This window comes from Periplaneta americana, chromosome 7 (genome assembly GCF_040183065.1).
Source record: "Periplaneta americana isolate PAMFEO1 chromosome 7, P.americana_PAMFEO1_priV1, whole genome shotgun sequence".
NCBI lineage: Eukaryota > Metazoa > Arthropoda > Insecta > Blattodea > Blattidae > Periplaneta > Periplaneta americana.
Genome location: NC_091123.1, coordinates 42,576,261 through 42,599,709, shown reverse-complemented (window position 1 = coordinate 42,599,709; position 23,449 = coordinate 42,576,261). Strand labels below are relative to the sequence as shown.

Below are 23,449 nucleotides of genomic sequence, written 5' to 3'. Positions count from 1 at the left end.
TGTGCACACCATTGGCTGGAAATCAACCCAGAAGACCACAATTCGACACCAGTCTTACAATGCTATTGGGTTTAATTTCCTGAAATTCCTCAGGAGACCGTACTCATATATGTTTACCGACATAACGATGCCTGATTTGGCTTAGACCTGGGCAGTCCAGCAAATTGTGAGGTGATGACTCAGTCTCCATTCCACATTACCTATTAGTTAGGTAATGACTAAGGTCCAATGTTTATTTAGATGACAGTGTCCTGTCAAAGTGCAGTTAACCGTCTTAAAATTCTCCTTTCCAAAGCCAAGAGTTGTTAGTTGAGTCAGGTTTTCGTTCTCCAGTAAGGAGTTTAGCATGTCTCATGGCTGTTGTAGATCTCCATGCTCCTAGTAATCCTTTCATCAGGTTCTTCTTTAGAAATGATACTGTATCGTTTATGAATGTTTGATCCCTATATTACTAGTATACATACTCTGCCATTTCATTTGTAGGCCTATATTTCGAAATTTCGAAGTGCTAACTGCATGCTCACAAAAAAAAAAAGTTGCCATGGTTTATCTTCCAACCCTCGTGGTATAGTAATATTTTCATGTTCTTCAGATAAATATAAGTTAGTTAAATTTTATAGGAATACATCATTATTTTAATATATATTACCAGTATAAATACATTATAAATGTTTCCATCTTCATTTGGTTGATAAACCTACAGTATATCAGAACATAAAAAGTATTTGGTAGTATTATGCACAAAATGGTGGACCTTATTTACCGCAGATATTGTAACTTTTACATCAGTATATAAATAGTAAACCATAAGATTGGAAGTTGCCTGGTATGTTACAAACGTTAAGTACTCTAACGTGCTGTAAGCTAGTCTTAATGGGGTGACACTGGCTCAAAGTTATTACATGGCTGCTATTTGTAAGCTTTTTGTAAAATATAATTATATTTGAACATTTCTTGAATTTGTTTGAATTAATATGATAACAGAATTATAATCAACCTTAACTTATCTTTGCAGACTAACCTGATTATTGAATTTTAATTAACTTCAGTTTTATTTAGTGATTTAAGTTTTGCCCATCATATTATATTGTAGTGTTTGCTAGCATTGATAGTTTTCATTGAGCCTAAACTTTCCATAATATGTAGTTTGTTAGAATTTTCTTTCAAGTCCTTTCCCCTGTTTGATGTTCCCCTCATTCAGATAAGGGGATTTTTAAATTAATTTCAGATCTCAGAAACCCATTCCTAACCTCGTAGTAAAATTAAAAGCAATGAAATTATTTGCTATGTAAAAAATGTTCAAAGACAGGAAATGGTAACTTGTAGATTTAACAATTGAACAAAAACTAGACATGTTTACAAGTTACAAGGACGTCTTACATGCACTTTTATTTGGAATTCTAGTTAAAGGTGGAACAAAAAACTTCTTGTCATGTCAGAAATGTGTATTAACATTATTCTACTTTGAATACATTATTTTTGACATCCATACATACAGTAAGTATTTGTTATTTTGGAATTAAGTCCATTACAGTCAAACGTGACTTGGTTAGGATTCAACACCCATTCTTAGGTTGTTTTAAAAAAATGAGAAATTGCGTAGTTTAATTTAGGCATTTTTTTCAATAAATACAGCAAGGATTTTTTTAAGTACCTAGGTGAAACATTCACTGCTAAGTTTAGAAAACCATTAAATTTGAATACTATTAACTTGCAACCTTAATGTTGTCACTCTTCCAGTCTGCAGATGACTTCATGGAGTAACTAGTATACTCTTCACTGTTTGAAGAATATCTGTTCTGCTCACCAAAGTCACATGTAAAATTATGATAAAATAATTATTAAATTTATTGCGTAAATTTTACAGTATGACTTAAGATACCTTCATCTTTAACTCTTATTGAAATCTTCTTCTTAGCTTCTTCCAATGATCATCTTTTTGGGGTCATATAGCCCATTAGGAACCTGACATCCCAATACAAATGTGAGATCATGTTCTTCCTTTGTTTCTCAAGATCAAATTTTTCACAAGAGAGTGAATGTTTATTCCTTGGGTTCTGTTTATTCCATAATTATTGAAATCTTACCAACTACAGTGTTGTTGAATCGTATACTGATACATTTTTGCTGGATAACTAATAAATGCATGACCTTAAGCAGCAATAATCACATAACTTGAGAGTTATGTAATGTTTTTAATCATGTGACCAAGCTTGGAACCTAGGGAATCACGTGAAGATAGTAAAGGTGAACAGCATTTTCTTTAAACACATGATGAGTAATTATAACACTATTAAATTGTTCAGCATTGTATAGCATTTTATGTAGACGTGCTGCAGAAACTACAGGATTAAATATGTTTCTTTATTTTAGTTATCTGCAAGAAAATACATTTATAAGTAATTGCATTGAACTTCAAAACAAATTTTCGATATAACATATGTTTAAATTTTATTTGATAATAAAGTATTCGTTTTGATAACTGTCACAATTATCAGCAACAAATTAATAGCAGTAATTGAATGTTTTTTACTGTTTTCATAACTTCATATAAAGCTAATTTAAATGCTAATTTTTCTTTTAGAAATAAGATATATTCAGTCAATATATCATATATTAACATTCTTCATTATTAAACTATCTGTCATGGAGTTTTAATAAATTTTGTTTTTATAGCAGACGCAGCTAGTCTGACAAGTCCTGAAGAGGAAGAAGGACATGAAGGAGTGTCCATATCAACGTGGCTCAGTAAACCAGACGTCATAGAGGCCTTTAAGTGCCATGAGGTCAAAGTAAATGGCTATATGTACGACAGGTAATGAAATTTACGTATCAAATGGATTTCGTTCATCTTCACTACTAACAGTCTTAGATTATATCCAAAGAATCCACTGCTTTGGAGAATTGTGTCTGACTGCGAGACTAGTGGGTTTGGGTCGAATCCTGGTTGAGACAAGTTGTCTGGTTGAGATTTTTTCTGGGGTTTCCCCTCAACCCATTAAGAGCAAATGGGTAACTTTCAGCTCCAGATCATGGGTTCATTTTGCTGTCACTATCATTTTCATCTTCATCTCATGACATCATCATACAAGGCAAATGGAATGTGACCTAAAGTGTAGTATTAGTAAAAAAAGTGTGTCATGATGACACAGACTTTCTCATATAGGTATTTAAAATGTTTCACAATAATTCATTTATTCATCAAACTGCCAGTGATATTCCGGTTTGTAATTTATTTTCGTGCACTATCGTTCAAAAGATATATGTAAATAAAATAATTTAGCCTACTGCACATCTATGTAAAAAATAAACTTCAGTTTCCCTCATTGCACTTAAGAGGTATTTCTCATAATCTGAAAAAGTGAGATATCTGACTTAATTTATAAACTGTAGAGTTCAAATAACTGCATGTATTGAATTAAAATAACTCCGGTTTCACAATTCTTAGGGTAGGGAGTAGCTGTGAAAAAAAATACACAAAGAAAGAATAACTTTTACTTAACAGAACCAATATATACCCACTTGCTACTACTGAACACAAAACAAGTGAACTGAGGGTGTCAAAAGCAGATTTCTCTACCTAATGTAGCATTCATCCTTATTTGTAGTCTTATAGTAGATCGAGAACAAGACAGTAGCTATCTCATTGGCATTACAGACCTTCAGGACAAAAGATGCAGTTATATTTTAGACAGTATTTTTTTTAAGTAAAATATGCGTGATATTGTTATTTGGTTAAGGCAGACTTCAGTTAAGCAGTTTGGTTTAGCAGGGTCTTATTGTATTATAATCACTTCAGATATTTTTCCATTTACGAAAATCAGTATTTAAATTGATAGAACTACGAAAAGATATTAATAATTTAATCCATTATAAAATATTGTCTAGTTGAAATAAATGTCTTTAATTTAAAAGAAAAACTCCACATAAGATACCTATTCGTATATAGTGATCGCTTCAGTTATTATTTTTCTGTTTTTATTAATGTCGTATGAAATTACATAATTATTTACCATACTTTGAAGATTAGACTCTGTAGCTCTTTTCTGTTTCTAGAAGTCTGATCTTTCAGACACATTCAGGATTGCCCCCATACCTCCGCCATTATATGTATGTACACATATAGTTTTAGGAGAATGTAATTTGGTTTCATTTGTAATACTGTATCTTTCATTGAGACTACCATTGCCCAAATCACGCCACTCTTGTAAATTCTTCAAGACTGTACATTAGGATGCAAAATTAAACTGTAAAGAATCAAATTCCTCAAGTTGTATGATTTGTAACAAATTTTGTGATAAGTACATAAGAATGAAAAACAAATCATGTACAAAGCAATTGTATATTGTATTGCCAATAGAAGATACAGATCTTAATACATATCAGGCAGAACTCAGTTTAGGAGTAATATATTGTATAATATATATTAAATTTGCAGTTAAAGTGATCATCCAGTTCGAGACCTAGAAACTTCATGCTTATAGATTCTTTGAGATCAGTTGCATCTAATCTAATATTATAGGAGAAATTAAAGATAATGTAGATAATTATTACAGTTGTCTGAACACTATTTATTGATAAAATAAATAAAATTGGTTAGAAACCATACATGTTTCGGGGGCTGTGCTCCCCCATCATCAGTGGTTGTACCACGACTACGGTGTAGATGTTCTACCGCGTGTTATATCTTAAAAGGTCAGTCCTCTTTAAGATATGACACGCGGTAGAACATCTACACCGTAGTCGTGGTACAACCACTGATGATGGGGGAGCACAGCCCCCGAAACATGTATGGTTTCTAACCAATTTTATTTATTTTATTTATTTTATCAATAAATAGTGTTCAGACAACTGTAATAATTATCTACATTATCTTTAATCTTAACTTATGAACACTGTTGTATTTCGAACCTTCTAAGTATTTAATTATAGGAGAACTTAGCATAATTATTATGTACCAATATTAAATTTGATTACACTGGCTTTATCAACATTAAGTGCTAGTTTATTTGCACTAAACCATTCATTAATTAGATTTAATGTAAAATTAGCTTTATAAGAGACATGACAAAGTGTACAACAAGAGTCATTAGCTTGTTTTTAATGAATTTGTCTGTGCACCATCTTCAGAAGTAGAGATACTATGCTTCCCTCATAATGTGACTTAATATTTCATGAGTGTATTTTTATATATACTGTATAAATGTATTTAAAAAAAGTACGTGCATGTTATATACCACGTCAATGTTTTTTTTTTTTTTATATATTTTCAGCCATCTGCTTGTAACAGATAGCCACATATATGTGCTGCGTGATATCCCAGGTCGTAAGGGTTATGCACATATTGTAGGTAGACGTCCTCTATCAGCCATTGTGAAAATAACATCAAAGAAGAAACATCCAGAGCTCATCACATTTAAGTATGGAGTACCACAAGGGGATTCATTAGTCATATCCGATATGGACAGGTTAGTTTAGTTGAATTTCTCTTGGTTTTGTTTCTACATTTAATTATTGTGAAAAGTGTCAAACAAAATTTATGCTACATTCCATGTTATGTCTTATCATTTTGTTTTATTACTTATTTTTGCCTAATAAAATAGGCATATTGATTATTAAATAAATCACTTATTCTTCATTTTAAAACTCTTGTCAACATTTTCTAGCTGGGAACCTGTAAGAATTGTCAAATTGAATTATATTTTGTAACTTCCTTACATAATTTGAAATTTATTGAGCGAAAAAGTTTTAGAATTCAAATTTAAAAGTAACACCCATTATGTACGTAATAAAATTTAGATTTTATTTCTTTTGCAATGAATAATGTTATTTTGAAACATGGTTTCTATAACTATGTTAGATGTTAGATGATGTATTTGAAATAAAACTGAGGTAAAATAAAACTTTTAATTGTTATGATTTTGTTTAAATATCTCTCATTTTTAGCTGTTTTTGTTGTTACTTTGAGTAGCCCATGAAATTACACATAACTGTTTCCACCAAGGAAGAGAATTGTTGGAATATGATGAACATCTGAGCCCTGGAAAAGCAATTTAAACCCTAGAGTTGATTGAAAAGATACAATAAATGATTATCAACGACAGATGTACCACATTCCAAATGGTTTCAGAGAATCTGTGAGTTAAAAGGAAATCATTGTAAAAGAAACTCGGGGTTTGAAGAAAGCTGAAGTTTGTATGTGGCATGTTTCAAATTCGTTAACAAATTATCAAAAACAGCTTCAGGAACTCTTCGAGGCTACTGAAAACAAAGTCATTTTCCTAATTCGATTGTTATGGATAACTGGACATACGATGAAAGAGTAATGGAACGGAGAAAAATTCTCTCCGGCACCGGGAATTGAACCCGGGTTTTCAGCTCTACGTGCTGATGCTTTATCCACTAAGCCACACCGGATACAACTCCAACGCCGGTTGGAATCGTCTCAGATTAAGCTCCAAATCTTGAGTTCCCTCTAGTGGCCGCCCTCTGCACTACGTCATAGATATATATAACTGGACATGTTATTCCCAGTATGATTCCGAAACAAAGTGACAAAATGCAGAAAGGAAGTCAGCAAACACTCCTCAAGTCAAAGTTCTCCAAGAAAGGTAAAAAAAAAATGAAAATGGTGCTAATGTACAATACTTAAGGAATTGTATACAAAGAGTTCGATCTAGAAGCCAGATGTCTACTGTTGCTTCATACCTGGACATTTTTTAGAACATATACTTTAGAGAATATGTTGTGTATGGTCTCAGTATCGAGAAGAGGCCAGTTGATTCCTATTATATGAAAATACGGGACTGATGTTTTAATTTCAAGAGCAGTTAATATAAAAACAGAATGAATTCCATTATTTGCAACAAAGAGCTTTGGTCAGCGAAGAAGTCAGTATGGTGTCACAGCTGGACTTGGCATTGTGTAACTATATTCTCGACTTGGCATTGTGTGACTTCTTTTGTTGCCAAAACTCAAAGAACTAGTGGAAGGCTGTTATTCTGATAAGGTGAATATCTTTTAAATGAGAGCAGTGAACAGAATTTCAGACAGATACTGTCTTCTGCTATTCATTTCTGATTACTTTAAAAAGGAAGATGGTATGGAAGCAGGAAAAAGCTAATCTGGATGAACATTATTGCTCAAATTATACTATTTTATTTCCAGCAGCAATCTTATTTTTTGGTTGCCGCACTATGATTATGAAGATGATGACGACGATAAAGCATTTATTTATTTTATTTACATTACATCATCATCAGCAGCACAACAGCCCATTATGAGCTGCGGCTTCCCTTAGAATCCTCTTCCAGGCTTCTCTATCTCTGGTAACCAGCCACCATCCTTTGATTCTTAACCTTCTCAAGTCTTCCAAAACTCCATCCATCCATCCATACATCCATCCATCCATCCATCGCAGTTTCGACCTTCCCACACCTCTTCTTCCCTCAAATTTATCTTCCATAACTCTCTTGGTATCTCATGTTCTGTCATTCTTTGTACATGCCTTGCCCACCGTAGTCTTGACACTTTAATTGTTGAACCATATCAGGAGTCTTATATGTTTACATTACATATGTATGTATTTATTAACTTAAGTAAAAAATACAGTAATTGGTTTCATGGTGATATACACATAGTTTCGACAGAAGTGAAACAGACAGGCCTATGCTAGAGTTAAATATTTTATATAGACAACAAAGTACCAAAGTTTATAGTTGGCGAAAATTTAATCTGAAAATTTATAAGAAGTACAAATACCTGTGTAGCTATTACGAGAAAAATGAGTTTCTTCTGTTTTCTAGGAGTGCTTTTTGGAAGGGACTGTTCTCAAAGGACGGTATTACAGATCTTGTGTATCTTAGTGAAAAAATAAAAGTACACGAAAAATCAAAGAAACATATGAATTATTATTATTATTATTATTATTATTATTATTATTATTATTATTATTATTATTATTATTATTATTTCACAACCAGTTAAATTGTCACCAGCTGCTACTGAATCCTGTAAACCTATGAGTGTAATAATATCAATTAGTTGGTTTTTATTTTCAGTCAATCACTTATCAGGTTAAGGCAGCAGAAATAGATTCTGTTACATAAAATTACAATATATTAATAAGCACCACGAATATTTTCGACCTTGTTTTTTGCAAGTCATCTTCAGGTGGTATATTACTAACAAACAAGTACAATTGAACGTAGGTGAAAAATATAACGATACAAAACACATATAAAACAAGTAAAAGTTTTACCTTGCCTGCTTTTTTAAGGGGTTAAATAGTGTACATAGTATTAAAATAACATTCAGATAAAAAACATTCCCGTAAATATAGTTATAATGTAGACAGTATCTTAAAATGGCAGGCAATGTACCGAAGTTCTAAGATTAAAATAGTTTAAAAATTATGTTAAACTGAAGGCTTGTTCATTATGACGTTCAACATGTTGGAAATCTGTAGGAAATAGATGTGAAAACTATTCTCGGTCTATTCGCCACAGTGAGAAGCATTTACGCTATTTAACCCCTTAAAAAAGCAGGCAAGGTAAAACTTTTACTTGTGTTTTATATGTGTTTTGTATCTTTATATTTTTCACCTACGTTCAATTGTACTTGTTTGTTAGTAATATCTGTGGTGTTTGAGTAAAGGGAGATAAGTCATGAAAATGAGTTCGGAGATAAATGAAAATTCAACTTGGAACCCTTATTACAAATAATTTTCTACACAAATAAAACACATCAACTGTTAGTATTCTTTGATTTTTGCACACCCACTTGTATAATTTAACTTGTGTGTTCATCTGGGGGACAAATTTCCACCTGGACAAAAAAAATGACTTATACCCCTTTACCTGAACACCACAGATATATCACCTGAAGATGACTTGCATAAAAAAGTCGAAAATATTCGTGATGCTTATTAATATATTGTAATTTTATGTAACAGAATCTATTTCTGCTGCCTTAACCTGATAAGTGATTGACTGAAAATAAAAACCAACTAATTGATATTATTATTCACTAACTTATCTGAACTCTCAAAATGACATTATTTAAATCTATGAGTGTAAGTTCAGGCAGGGGTATTTGTATCCAGTTGCTCTCTGCTCTTTCAGTGCCTATTGTGCACGTATTTTGTGACTGTAAGTTAATAGGTGATTTTTATTATTATTTTTAGGTTCCTCATTCCAAACGCAAGTGACGCAACCAAATTGGTGTCTCAACAGATAATGAAACAATTGAAAGGAAAGGATGGTTGACAATGACTTACAATTAAACATGAATGCAGACATGTGGTAATTGGTTCATAGGAGAATACTGATGAAAGTTTCCTCTGATATCTTTATATGATGTCAAGAATAAAGACAAAACGAAGTGATTTTCTTCTGGTCATTTTCTGAAGGTAATCTCTTAAACATAAATAATACCACAAACTGTAAATATAATTTTTAAATGAGATAAAATGTGATAATGAAACACTTCAGTAGATACTAGCTAAATAGATTGTACAGATATAAATGTTCATCCGAAGTTATAAGGAAGAATTGTAACTTAATTTACATTATATTTTCTTGACTTCATACTTAATTTCTATCAAGCCCACAAGTTTTGAGTGGTGCGTATGTTACTAAAGAGAACAATTTGTATTGATTCCTATGCATAATACCTACTGCAATTCTCTGAATGCCTTGTAATTATATGTTAGTGTTAAACATAGAAATGCAACAATTTATTCAATTTTTTTATGATCTTTACATTCAGTTATCCCTCAAAACTGAGACAAATTATAGTAATAAAGTTAGATAATATTCATGTAGCTCAATTGTACATTTTTTCTTTATACAGGATGGAAGGGGACAAATAAGGTCTTTTTGAAAGATGAATGAGGGCAGTGAGTTAAACATAAAAGTCCTTTGTGAACTGGTAGAATTTTTAGTTGAATTTTGGAATGTGTAGTCTGGAAAATCGAGAGATGTTGTGGAATTTTATAGAGCAAATATGTCTTTCATTGGTTTGTTGTATATCATTGGCTGTAATTCTCTGAAGATAAGTAACAAATTGTGTGACAGGAAAACATCAACTGTGCACTCATTGATTGTAGAAGCAAGTCGGAAGCAAGACTAGAATGGGAAGGAGAAAATGCACAGCCACCAATGTCCCTCTGTGACATGTTAGGCTACAGAACCTTTCTTGCATCACATAATTTTATTATGATGTGTTGTCTTGTAACTCAACCACTACTCTTACATGAACATGTATTGCAATATCACCATCTGTTTGCTTCTATGTGTTTAAATATCTCAAAACCGTTCACAAGTGACGTCAATGATGTTATACTTCATGTTTAACTCCCTTCCCTGATTCATCTCTCAAAAGGACCGTATTTAGTCCCCTTCCACCTGATACTTCTTTCATAATCCAGCTAAATAGACACCATTATCCTATTAAATGGAAAGTTATTAATCTAATATTTCGGGGGGAAAAAAAACTAGGTTAATCATTATTCAAAGGCTTAAAGTTTTGATGAAATATCAGAGCAAAAGTTTTGATGAAATATCAGAGCAAAAGTTTACTGGAATATTGAAAACTAACATGTTTGTGAATAAAGTTCACGCAGTATTAAAGCACTGTATAGTTTTATATTCAGAGTTACATGGACAGCATTGGACCATTTCAAGAATTTGCTACTAAAAAATCTAATGATACAGTACAAATATGAATGATGTTATCCTAGATTCACTTAAAGTACGATCACACATTGTGCAACTTTTCTACTGCAGCTGCAAAAGCATCATGATCATATGTAAGCCAGAAGTAATATACTGCGGGTCTGTTCGCACACAAGACATTACTTTCATAGCAGCATTTTAGCTCTGGATTTGATTCACTGTGTCGATCCTTTGATGTACCGTATTTACTCACGTAATTCACGCCATCGCATATTTCACGCACCCAAATTATTTACTATATAATTTAATAAATTAATTTCCTCGTATATTTCACGCATTTAATATTCGTGAAATACTGTAACAAGTACATGCTGAAACTTGAAGTAATGAGGTGTGTTATGTTGAGGAGCCCTGAATGTACGGTATCTTAAATGCTGTAACGAGAGAGTGCATAGCGGTATTTGGGACCGGACAGCTACCTGTTACAGGCGCACCCTTCTCGTCTATGAAAGTCCTTTAAAAATACCGGTATAGGGTATTGACCTCCCCCTACATTTGAATGGGGGTGGTTTGAAAGCTTTGTGTTGGATCACATCAGTTGAGTTTGAGGCTCGAAAAGGGAAACCTGTCAAAAGCCGTCTGTTAAAAGTTTTAACAATGAATGGCAAATCCCGATATTCGAGTCATACTGCGTCCTTCAAATTAAAAGTTATTGCGTATGCAGAAACACATGGCAACAGAGCAGCTGTGAATTCACAGTTCCAGAATTTAATATTCGCTACTGGAGGAAACAGAAACAAGCTCTTCAAGAAACAAATGCATCAAGGAAAGCATTTCGTGGGCCAAAAAGTGGAAAATTCCCTGATCTTGAAGACAAGTTACTAGGATATATAAGGGAACTGCGTAGTTTTGTCATTTTTACCCTTAAAAATACCAGCTTGTGAAATTCCTCGCTTAATTCACGCACCCTTAATTTATAGATCGAAATTGCGGGAAAAAAATGCGTGAAATATTCGAGTAAATACTTGTGATTATGTTCATTGAAACTCACGCAACAGCTGTTACCTGTTTTAATTACAAAACCAAAAGCAAAATGTTAAACTAGAAAAGACAGAAGACACTGAGTCGAAGAAAGAATAAAAATACAGAAAAATGTGAACTATGATGAAGGGGATGCAAGTATCAGATTATTATTTTCTTAATCACTCTTTATTATATTGGTCCTGAAGAGAGTGCAATTTATTTTGTACATTATCTTCTGAAATCTGCATTGTACCAGCAAATTTGCATTTGCAAATTCTACAAGCACTCTGTTGATTTAAGTAGGTCTGTTATTTATTTTTCCGGCCTAACTAGTATCTATTCAAAATTAACATTATTTTTATTATAAAGCTGTAAAAAAAACGCTAGTATGCTGCACTTTGATGATCCCAGCAAGTGTATCCTATCGTTGCTGTCATAAATTTAACTTAATTTTCTATAATTTGATTTACATCTTTATTTCTCATTGTCCCTGCCTCACTTCCGTAACATAGTAAATGTCTTTCTAATTTAGATTGGCAATGGGCCATGATTGTTTGACAGTTAATATTTGAGGAGAAAAATTCGCTCCGGCACCAGGGATTGAACCCGGGTCCTTGGTTCCATGTACCAAGCGCTCTGACCACTGAGCTATGCCGAATTCAATCCACAGCACCAGATCGAATCTTCCTCTTTCAGTGTTTCCCTTTGTGGCCTGAATTTTGGCGTAGCGCAATGGTCAGAGCATTTGGTACGTAGACCCAGGGACCCGGGTTCGATCCCTGGCGCCGGAGCGAATTTTTCTCCTCAAATATTAATTGTCAACATTACAGAGATTATTCTGTAGGACAAATCAATAAATCCATAATATAACATGATTGTTTGGCCAAGCATCTGCATAGAATTGGAATATATCAGTCCCCTAACTGCCCGTTGTGCATCTCAAACCAAGAAATGGTTTCGGAAAACCTCAAAATATGTGCTTCAATGGCTGACCATGATAATATCTTTGAAAAATGTTGGAGTGCAAGAGGTCAAATGATTTATTGTCAAACTCCTGGCATTAGAAAACAACAACAACATGTTCTGTTAATTATTTCCATTGTTTACTGTATTTACATATTTTATGAGAAATATCTAATTCATTAAAAAAATTTGTATCATTTGTATCCGAGATATGTGAAATCATTCTCTTTTAATTAATGTATCTTCTATGAAAATTTCACTTGACACACAATATTTCCCACAAAATGCCGCAATTTTTATTTTTTTTCCATATTTGTTTCCATACACTTTTCACCACCAAGTCCACTGCTTTGGAGTAGTGGTCAGTGTGCCTCACTGCAAAACTAGTGGGCCCTGAATTGAATCATGGTTGGGACAAGTTGCCTGGTTGAGGTTTTTCCTGGAGTCTTCCCTCACCCCATGAAGAGCAAATGCTGAATAACTTTCGGCATCAGACCCTGGACTCATTTCGCCATCATTAACATCATTTTCATCTTGCCTGCTTCCCTACTCATGTCATCTTATCATACAGGGCTAATAGAATCTGACCTAATGAGTGCCCCAATCAAGTGGGCAGAGACATAAATGACTTACATGCTAATATGTGCGGCATTAAAAAAAACTAACAATGTTTAAGTTGTGTGTATTAAATACTGAAGATCATCTTTATTAGATGATCAAGAGGATCAAATTAATACATTTGAAAGGTAAAATTTGGGGTCTCCTCATTCAGTCTATCTGCCAGGAATGTATGTATAAAGCCAATGTGATAGTGCTTCATCAAACTATAAAATAAAGTTATTTTCAGGGAAATCTTGAATTAATTGGAATATCAGCCGTTGTTAGAGCATACTGAGAAACAAACGCCTGTAACGGGACCATACACTTCACGATTATCCTCAATGTGATAGCAATTAACAATGCCCATGCATATGAAGAAGAAGATATTAGATGATAGACGACATAAAGATAGATGGATCATATGAGGAGACAAAGAGGAAGGCAGAAAACAGAAAAGATTGGAGAAAGTTGGGTTTGCAGTGAAAGGCTTGTCCTTGGGCAGAACAATGAATGAATGAATGCATATGACTACAGATTACTTGCCAAGAAACATAGTAACCGAAAGTCTGTGATTTCTTTTCGTCATTTACAGTGCCCCAGAATGATCGAAAACGAGAAATCTGCTGTTATTAAGAGAAGTTCTAGAGATATGTCTGTACAATTGTGTTACCAAAGAAAGATAGGCTGTATTTAGATACTTGGCTTCTAGTTGAGTCATATGTACCGTAAACAAATGATAAATTGAGTGGCGACGCCAATTTCACATCAGAATAAAAGTGGAAAGTTGCTGTGAAAATGGTGGCTGGCAGAGAGGCAGCTTTTTGGTAGGTACATAGATAGATAGGCATTGAGTTTTCGTAGGGTGAAGTATCAGTGACAGGCTCGGTTTGGTTTAGTTCAGGCTTTTGGTATATCTTGCATATAGGCATTTTGGTCGATATGTGGATGTGAGTAGATACCCGTCTTCCTTTGGTAGCACAATTAATAGTTACCGTTCTAGCTTCTAATGCATGTATGAAAAAAATTTAATTTCCAGAAGAAGAGCCTGTTTGTTTCTGGCATATTGCATTATTAGTACTAAATGAGCACATGTTACATTTGTTGCTACGAGATTAAGTTTTACAGTTCTGGTACATTTTATATACAATGTGTCGTGCTTATTTAATGCTGTAGTTTACGTTTTTCAATTCTGTAAAATAAAGAGTAGGAAACGCTGAAATAGAAGAGGACTAAAGGTACGGTCACACATCGCTACTTTTGCTGCGCAACTTTTGTACTGCAGCTGCAAAAGTTGCGTGTCGTGTTCACACGTAAGCCAGAAGTAGCGTGCTGCACGCTACTTTTCGTGCCGTGCAACCCGAGTGCGGCAAAAGTTGCAACTGGAGGTTGCGAGTCTGTTCAAACACAAGGCGCTACTTTTGCAGCCGCAGTCATGCTGCAGGTTTCCATCTCCATGTTGACTTTTCAATATACATTTTGTGGTTATGTTCGCATTATTAAGAAACTCATGCGAAAGCTTACTTATATATTATTTGCTTTTCTGTCGTATCTAGTATTCAGAAATTGGCATTATTTTTACTATAAAGCTTTTAAAAACGCCTATATACTTAAATGATAACCAACAGCATATTCACGTAATCAATGTTGGCAGCCCTCCTGTTTGAAACCACGATATGGAAAATTAAAAAAAAAAGAATTATATTGTCAGCAAATATGCTTAGACTGTGTTGTGTATTTAATAGCTGTTACAAATAATTTATTTTCATCACATCTGACATTAAAATATATCCAAATAATAAAAGTATCATTGGCACATTTGAGTGGCAACACTGGTCGCAACCGCAGCAAAAGTTCCAACAAAACCGATATCAAAAATGCTGCGGCTGCAACCCTGAGAACCCTGTCGCTACTTTTAAGCTGCGTGCAGCATGAAAAAGTAGTGGGCAGCAGGTTCGGCAGCCACTACTTTTCAGGTTGCACCATTGTTCATACGTCGCAGGACAAGAGTTGAGCAGTTTTTTGTACTGCAGTGCTGCAAAAGTAGCGAAGTGTGACTGTACCTTAATGCTCACTGACTACATTACTTCCCCCATGTTACAACACATCCAGTTTAGAATGGCAGTCAACTGCACAGATATGTCTTCCTTTCCCTATCAAACACATATATCAAGCTCAGTGTCCATCATGGTATACAATTAGAGAGCATACTGAAAATTTATTGAATGTGTAAAAATTTGAAATGTTTCATAGATAAGCGCCATTTATTTCAGTGAAGTAGCTGTGATGTTTGAACATCAATTTCTTGAAATTGTTCGATGTTTTCTGAATAACTGTGTATATATATATATATATATATATATATATATATGTGGTCAGCAGATGTCATTAGTTGAGAAATATCAATTTTTTAAAGATTCGTAATTGATTTTGAAAGAAATTCTTAATTACCTGATTCTTATGTGATAAATATTGACAGATACTTAGATACTCGTACTCTTACTACAGAAAATGTTAATGTAAAAAAAATATATATATATAATTAAGATACTGACGTTTCCGTACTGAATAGTGAGTTTTATACAGTTAAATGTTTGATATAGTTGACAGAAATTTAATATCTTTGTACAGTGAGTTTTCTTCATCAATGATTTGCTTTTGTCATTTTATTCTATTTTCTTTTCTCTCTCACTTCTTTTATTAGCACACTTAAACAGATTATCTAAAAAGAAACTAAATGCAACTGAAGATGAGAAAACTTGCATAACAATGAAAGGTATTGCAAATGAACTATTCTTATATGTAAACCCATTGTCCATGTTATTTCAACTACTGCTACAAGTTTGATTCCTTTCTTTTTTGTGATAAAAATATGACTTCGTTGGTACTCTTTCTCTCTCATTATTAAAATAAGAAAATACAAAAATTATGCAGTTCTTTAGTCATTGTTTTAATTGAATCGATCGGAGCTAAAAGGAACTAAGTGAAAATATGCAGTTTTTTTTTTTTTTTTGTTTTGCAACCATTTGAATTATGGATGTCATGCGCATCGAACGGTGGAAGAAGGAACTAAGTCAGACTTTTAAATGTTCTATGGTTTTCTATAACATAAAAATATTAATATAGTGGAATGTTTTTAGCTTCTCCTGAAAAGTTGTGAGAAGTGACTTAGTTCATTTTAGCTCCGACTGATTCAATTGTATTCTAAGTTATTGATTTTCTATGTTCATTAGTACATTTGTTTTAAGAATTTGCCTTGAATTCCCTCAACCCAATATGAGCAAATGCTGGGTAACTTTCGGTGCTGGACCCCGGACTCATTTCACTGGCATTATCACCTTCATCTCATTCAGACGCTAAATAACCTAAGACGTTAATAAAACGTCGTAAAATAACCTACTAAAATAGCATTTCTCCATTTTGTTATCATTCCATAGCATTCCCCGCACGCCGGCCGGCGACGCATGGAGGGTGCTGGCCTAGGGACGAGTGGGGTTGCCTGCTCGAAACCTGGGCACACAGAGAACCTTAGTGTGGTCGGCCGGTGTGGGTTTGGAAATGCGTCACCAGAGGGTTAGCACAATAGATCTTAACAGGTCGCAGTGCTGAGCCATAGTGCCCCCCTCCATTAAATTCAATTCACTTCAAAACTGGCGATGAAATAAGCACATTTAATGTTATAACATTTATTTGTATGATTACTTAGACTGACTACACGAAGTAAAAAATTCCTTAAGGCAGTAGCGGCTCGCCATAAAAAAAATAGGTGAAGTGTTGTTCACATACACAAATCCATGAACAGTTTTACCAATATAATGAGTAGGCCTACTATTCGTAAACTACGTAAAATTTTAGTAGTTCTAGAACACATGCAAACAGGAAAACTAATTTATTTCAGGACTCACCCAATTTCTTTCTTACCAAGTCAATCCTCCTATCTTTTAAAGCAGCAAACCTGTCGATGATGTCTTTATAAAATGTCTGAGTTTAACTGAGAGTGGATAGTATATCTCTATGCAATGCCATGGGGCTAATTATGAAAGTCTCTCCTGTGATGTAACATTCCGAGTGAAATTTTCAATATTATAAAACAGAATAGCTTCTTTCATCGAAAGAATTTTTTTTAAGTTATTTTATACAACTGCTCTATTTTCTTAACACTTTATAAAACAAAGAACAAAAACACTGTAGGTCGTCCAGAATTTAAAACATTTTTTTTATTCTCATATTTAAGTCTACAAAACGGCATTTCTAATAAATTACAAACTGTATCATTTTCGGGATACATATTTCGCACTCATTTTTCAACATTTTGTATGTACTGGTACCTAAGTATTTGTATAAAGCACTATAGTGATTAAACATATAATATACACTATGATGTAGGATTAATACACTATATACACTTATCACTAATATACTCTAAATAATTAAATAATAAGTTAATATATATGTACACACTATTAAACTACGTGTGTCCATTTTCCCGAGCGTTAAACTTTCAAAATAAGAGCTGGAACAAAATTGGCAAGGTCATGAGCTCATTAGAAGAAATAATACACGCCGCGGAAAACAACTTTTAAACATTGCGAATGAATGTGGGGTGTATTCCTGATAAAATAACATAGAGCCAGCTAATTTACCGTTGCAGGGGTGGCTGCTTGGACACAAGGAATAAGGATACTATTCTCGAGTCAGTTAGTATATACTGTAAAATTTCACAGCCCTTAAACAATAACCGATGGCCTTGAAGACCAGCTTCAACCCTTTTCCATTATTAGTACCGTCAGATCTGCAAACTGGTTACTCGACCTACAAGTCTGACAGCTGACCGCTGTAACTGAAAGACTCAGAAATGCACTTCACTTATACAATCTTTCTTTAGTGCGTGACGTCACGTTACCATGGAAACCAAGTGCTGTATGAGAATGGGAGCCCAAATAATTTCACCTCCGCAGTATTGTAAGTTCCAATAGACACCGCTCGGCGCTCGTAACAGTATTGGCATTATTCTATTCAGCGGACGGTTACAGGTGCTATTTATACATCTAAACACTGTTCATAACGACTGAAAAGAAAGTCATTTTTTTATTTTATAAATAACGAAATACGGTACCGGTAATAAATAGAATTATTTATTAATAAGAGACAAAATTGTGTTTTACATGTAAATAAGTGAAGTGACACTTCACCTACTTCACCTGAATAACCGCCCCTGCCTTAAGGAAATTACTTCTATTAAGCTAATGCTCAGTTACTGGACCTACGCAACACATCAGTATGGACAATTTGTAAGAAAACTTGAAGTATGCATTCTTTATGACACTACTAAAACAGTAAAAAGTAATTTAAATTATTTTTTAATGATTTTCTATATTCATGTATTGGTATGGAATTAAAATTATGTGTGTTCTTGAAAGAGGAAATAATTTAATGGCTTGTGTACACAACATTTTTACAATAAATGGAGAATTATTTATATTATCGTAGCTCATTAATTTATAATATAATCATCATGGTCATCATCATCATCATCATCATATATCTTAAGACTGTGTTATAATTATAGTGTTTCTTGAGTCATCCTAAACAAACATCCTTTGACATGAATGTTAAAAGCTGTTTGGAATTTTCATTGTCCTTTCGACATGTTGTTTACAGTTTGATCTGTAATTTTTAATAAATTTCAAAATTGGATGCATTCCAAACTACTTCACAAATTCTTAATTTTACATAAAACTGATTTGATGGATTTCTTTTATTGAAACTTAAATGTATGGATTATTTTATTGAAACTTAAATGTAAACACAGTTTCCTCAGAACACGTTACAACTCACTCACCATATATTTTACTAGTAGAGCTGCCATTTTGTACTCTCTCTTTGGTATTTCAGCACTATTTTGTTGCAATTAAAGGAACAGGTACTCTGCTGTGATTCAGACTTCAGAGGTTTGCTAGTAAAAATAGCATGCATCAAGTGGAGTTTAAATTTGAAACAGCAAGGAAAAGTAACAAAAGCACTTCAGTGTCATCAACGTTTTTTGTTTTATTCAAAATTGATTACATAAGATAAACTTAAATATCTCGACTTCATACATGTATAAATCGTCTAATTAAATGGCTGAAAGGAGAATTTTTTTAAATAAGAAATTTGGTTGTATAACTTCTTTCATACTGTTGCTGAAAATATAAATTATTGGGCGTTACATTAATTAAGTATAAATCGTTCTTATTTGTTGGTCATACTTTTTTATTGCTTGCATTAAATAACAGTTTATTTCAATACAAATATACTGAGTGTTCAGTTCAAAGTGTGTCATGGCTCGCTATATGCCGTCATATGGCTAGTCGATGAGCCTAGAGAATTCAATCTTCCTACACTTCCGCAGACCTATGTGTCAGAGAAGTTGCCTAGCAAGTACGGCGTTCTTTCTGAAGAGTACTTACCGATATGTACGGTAACGCCAGTAGTGGCAGGAATGTGAACTGTTTGGAAACGTGTACTGAGGTGGGTTTTTTCTTACTGTCGGGATATGGGATATGGTTAAGACGATTACTTACGTATTTGTTGACATTAACTTCGACGGACAACATGGACACGGAGCATTTGATTTGTATTGTGGAATGTTGCTGTACGCAACCGATGATAACAAATACCCTGCGTACGACTTGGCCGCGCAAAACACAGTTCGAAAGAGGTTATGGTAGTACACAGACAGTACAGACTGCCATCTGTTGCTACGATGTTCAAGTTATTCCGTACACGTTCTCAAGTTCAGATTGAACGCCTTGATTAATAAGCAACTTCTCTGACATAAAAGCTGAAACTCACTTCAAATCGCTGACTCACAACAGTGACGTCATGACACACTTTGAAATGAACACCCAGTATATGTCCTATTTAGTAATAGAATTACAATCTCCCTGAAACAGTTTCTTTGGATAAAATACTTTCTGTTCAGTGAGATTATATTAAGATCAGACAGAATTAATTCACAAAAGTAGGGTGATGAAGACAACCAATTACTATTGTAGCAGAGAGTTGAAAATACACACATGTTCCTTTTTTTGTGGTGTCAGTTATTACTGTGTAATGATGTTAATGTGATACAGAATTTTTTTTGCTTGAGAATAGAAGAAAAATGTGTTCATTACATATAAAAAATGCCAAAAAACAGTGTCTGAGACATCTAAATCGGGAAATTTGTTGTTTACATACCAGACAGGAAGCCAAGGATGCGTGCTCACAGAAGATGCTCTATGTGATTTCCATTTTTTCCTTATATCTGTTCCACCTTCACAGAAAATTGTAGTTCACAAGCATCAGTTCTTCTATTGTAATGTACCTAATTGCTCTTTGTATATTTTTTTTCAGTTCACCTGTTGTATGGGCATTAGTTGTAAACACTTTGTTTTAATGTTCCCCAGAGATAAAAATCACAAGGCATGATGTCTAGAGGAACGAGTGAGCCATAAACATTTTCCTTGGTTATTAATATTGTGTGCCCAAAATGCTTCAATGAAGTAAGACAAAAGAAATGAGGGTTGCCACTTTGATAAAATATAAAATTATATCCGTCTAAATGGCCTCACCCCTGCTCCTTTAAACAAAAAATGCTGGAGGTGTTCAGCAGCCAATTATGTTTCTTTTGACGGAACACCATATATATATATATATATATATATATATGCTTTGGCATGTGCAGCATCTAGCTGAGACATCTTGAACTTCGTGTTACACTAAAAATGTTACATTAGCTTTTTTCATCCATTGTATCTCAAAGAAAGACGTATTCATGGAAAAAAATCCAATTTTACTTCTGGAAACAAGTTTTAAAGTGTTGGTCGAATTTTTCAAGGCAGAATAGCTGTATGACACTATATTTATGAGAATGTATGTGGTTTACCTTGATTGCCTTGTTAAACTCATTTTTACATATATGTACTGAAGAATATGTAAAAAAGAATTAACAAACAAATAGGATTTAAGTCACTTGCTTTCGTTAGTTACCAGTTAAGGACTTCAATTTCCACTTCACATATATGATAGTCTCTTTATGTTTCCTTACTCTTTCCCCTCTCTACCCCCCTCCCCTTTCTGCCAGGTGTTCAGAAATTTTCTTTACTTACATTTTACACATATTTATGAAAGAGACTCATCCTGATGGAGTTTAGACCTTATGCAGGCATACATCTCAGTGTGAAAGAATCTTAATACATTGTCTTGAAGAATATGTTAAAGTGATAATAGTTGAAAAGAACATAGTTTTGTAGATGATTAATCAGGAACATGTAAGCCTTCCCCTCTTTTAATTTTAAATGAAGTTCACTGTCATTTTTGTATGTTCATAGTCTGTGATCTTCATCATCTTAATAAAATTACACTGCTGATTGAAGCAGCTTGAAGAGTATGTGTGTAATTTTAATGAAAGTAAGAAATTCAATCATTTTTATGTGAAAGAATTTTATTAGTGACTGGAGTTGATCTTTATTATGTAGCAATTATGATTGTTTAATTCAGTCAGCAAATGCAATATTTTTAATATCTCTCTCTGTTGTTTTGATAGTGATTTGTTTTGAAGCATTTCCTTTTTATTCAGTTTTGTCTTTGTGAAGACAACAAAATTGGTGTCTAGTACTTAATTCGCTTGGTACTGATATTGAAGGATTCTTGTTTTCTTTATAACTGATTTCGAAATGTTACTTTTTATCCTATTGTAATTTTCCTTCGGAGTTCAATATTATTATTAGTACTATTGTTTGATTTATTAGTCCAGTAATGCATTCTCCATGAATTGACAGCTCTCTTATTTTTGTATACAGGTGTATAGTACTTGTTCTTCAGTGACTACACAAAATTTACGTTTTATTTTTATAATCATACACAAGAAAAATGTTGATTTTGTAGTTACTTATTACATATAGAAAAAGTACATTTGAAGGAATAAATATGTTGAATAAACATTTATTCTGTTATTATGATCATTCATGTTTGTATGTCATTGAAATAATTATTTTAACAGCCCCATTTTATGTACGTGTGTCAGAATATGAAATTCAGGGAGATGGTAAATTTAATTTCTCATATAAAATCATATGTAATTAATTAAAATGTCAGTTTTATATAATTACAAAAGGAAAATCTAATTAAAACATTTGAAGGTGATTTGTGTTTTTTTTATTTCACTGTCACTTTACTTACATTAACGATTTTATGATCGAAATCTCGAATAGATTTTTTGCAGTACTGTATTAACTGTCACATAGTTAATGCATCCTCTGATTGAGGTTCTGGCTGATATGTACACATATTATCAGGCAGTACATCTCACTTGACGATATGTGTCAGAGGAAGAACAATTGAGGACCGATTTTGCAAAACTTGCTAACTGCAAAATTTGCAAAATTGAGATTTTGGTGGATTCGTTAACATAAGACATGTCTCTACACGATGTTAAAGGCATCTTAGATAAAATTGAATTATTTCTCTTCATTGTAGTGTGTTAAAGTGTGATTGTTGCATCTATAACCTACTTGTCTCCATTCAGTTTTTTGTGTCTCCTGTAAAATTTAGTTTTTTCATTTAGCAAGTTTTGCAAAAACGGTCCTCAATTGTTTGTAAGCATCTGAAGTCTAACTAGTGTAATAATGTAGCTAGTCGGCATTGTTGTTGTTGTTTAGTCAACTGTCCGAAGACAGGTCCGAACCTCACAAGTGATACCAAGAAGGCACCACTTATGAGGAAATTAGGCCAGGAGATAATGGGGTAGGGTGGCCAGTTCCTTTCCCCCTCCATTGCCGACTAGCTACATATTACACTAGTTAGACTTCAGGGGTGCTATTCATAGACATTTCGCAGCACGCGCTACGAGCGTGTTAAGCTAGCCCCGGCTATCCACTGGTTATTTGCACAGAATTCAAATCATATCCTATTGCTAACACTGATTTATGAATACAAAAAACGCTGATCATCCACCGGAAGCCCGCGCTAAAAATGTCTATGAATACGGCCCCAGATGCTTACAAACAATTGTTCTTCCTCTGACACATATCGTCAAGTGAGATGTACTGCCTGATAATAGGTGTACATATCAGCCAGAATCTCAATCAGAGGATGCATTAATACAGTACTGCAAAAAATCTACTCGAGATTTAGATCAAAAAATCGTTTTCAGCATCCATACTTAG

General features: G+C 33.5%; 1 protein-coding gene across 2 annotated transcripts in view; it reads left to right on the top strand.

Moving 5' to 3' along the window:
* The window catches only part of TBC1D23 (TBC1 domain family member 23), a 74,773-nt gene extending 52,346 nt beyond the window's left edge, over positions 1–22,427 (top strand). Inside the window, exons 11-13 of one of the 2 annotated variants that reach the window (XM_069830628.1) lie at positions 2,680–2,815; positions 5,274–5,468; positions 9,185–22,427. In XM_069830628.1, coding sequence (XP_069686729.1) covers positions 2,680–2,815; positions 5,274–5,468; positions 9,185–9,266 — 413 coding nt within the window. In that variant the 3' untranslated portion in view covers positions 9,267–22,427. Of the gene's footprint in view, positions 1–2,676; positions 2,816–5,273; positions 5,469–9,184 lie in introns of both variants that reach the window. The other variant, XM_069830627.1, reaches the window with a different exon arrangement.
* Positions 22,428–23,449: the final 1,022 nt, after the last annotated feature.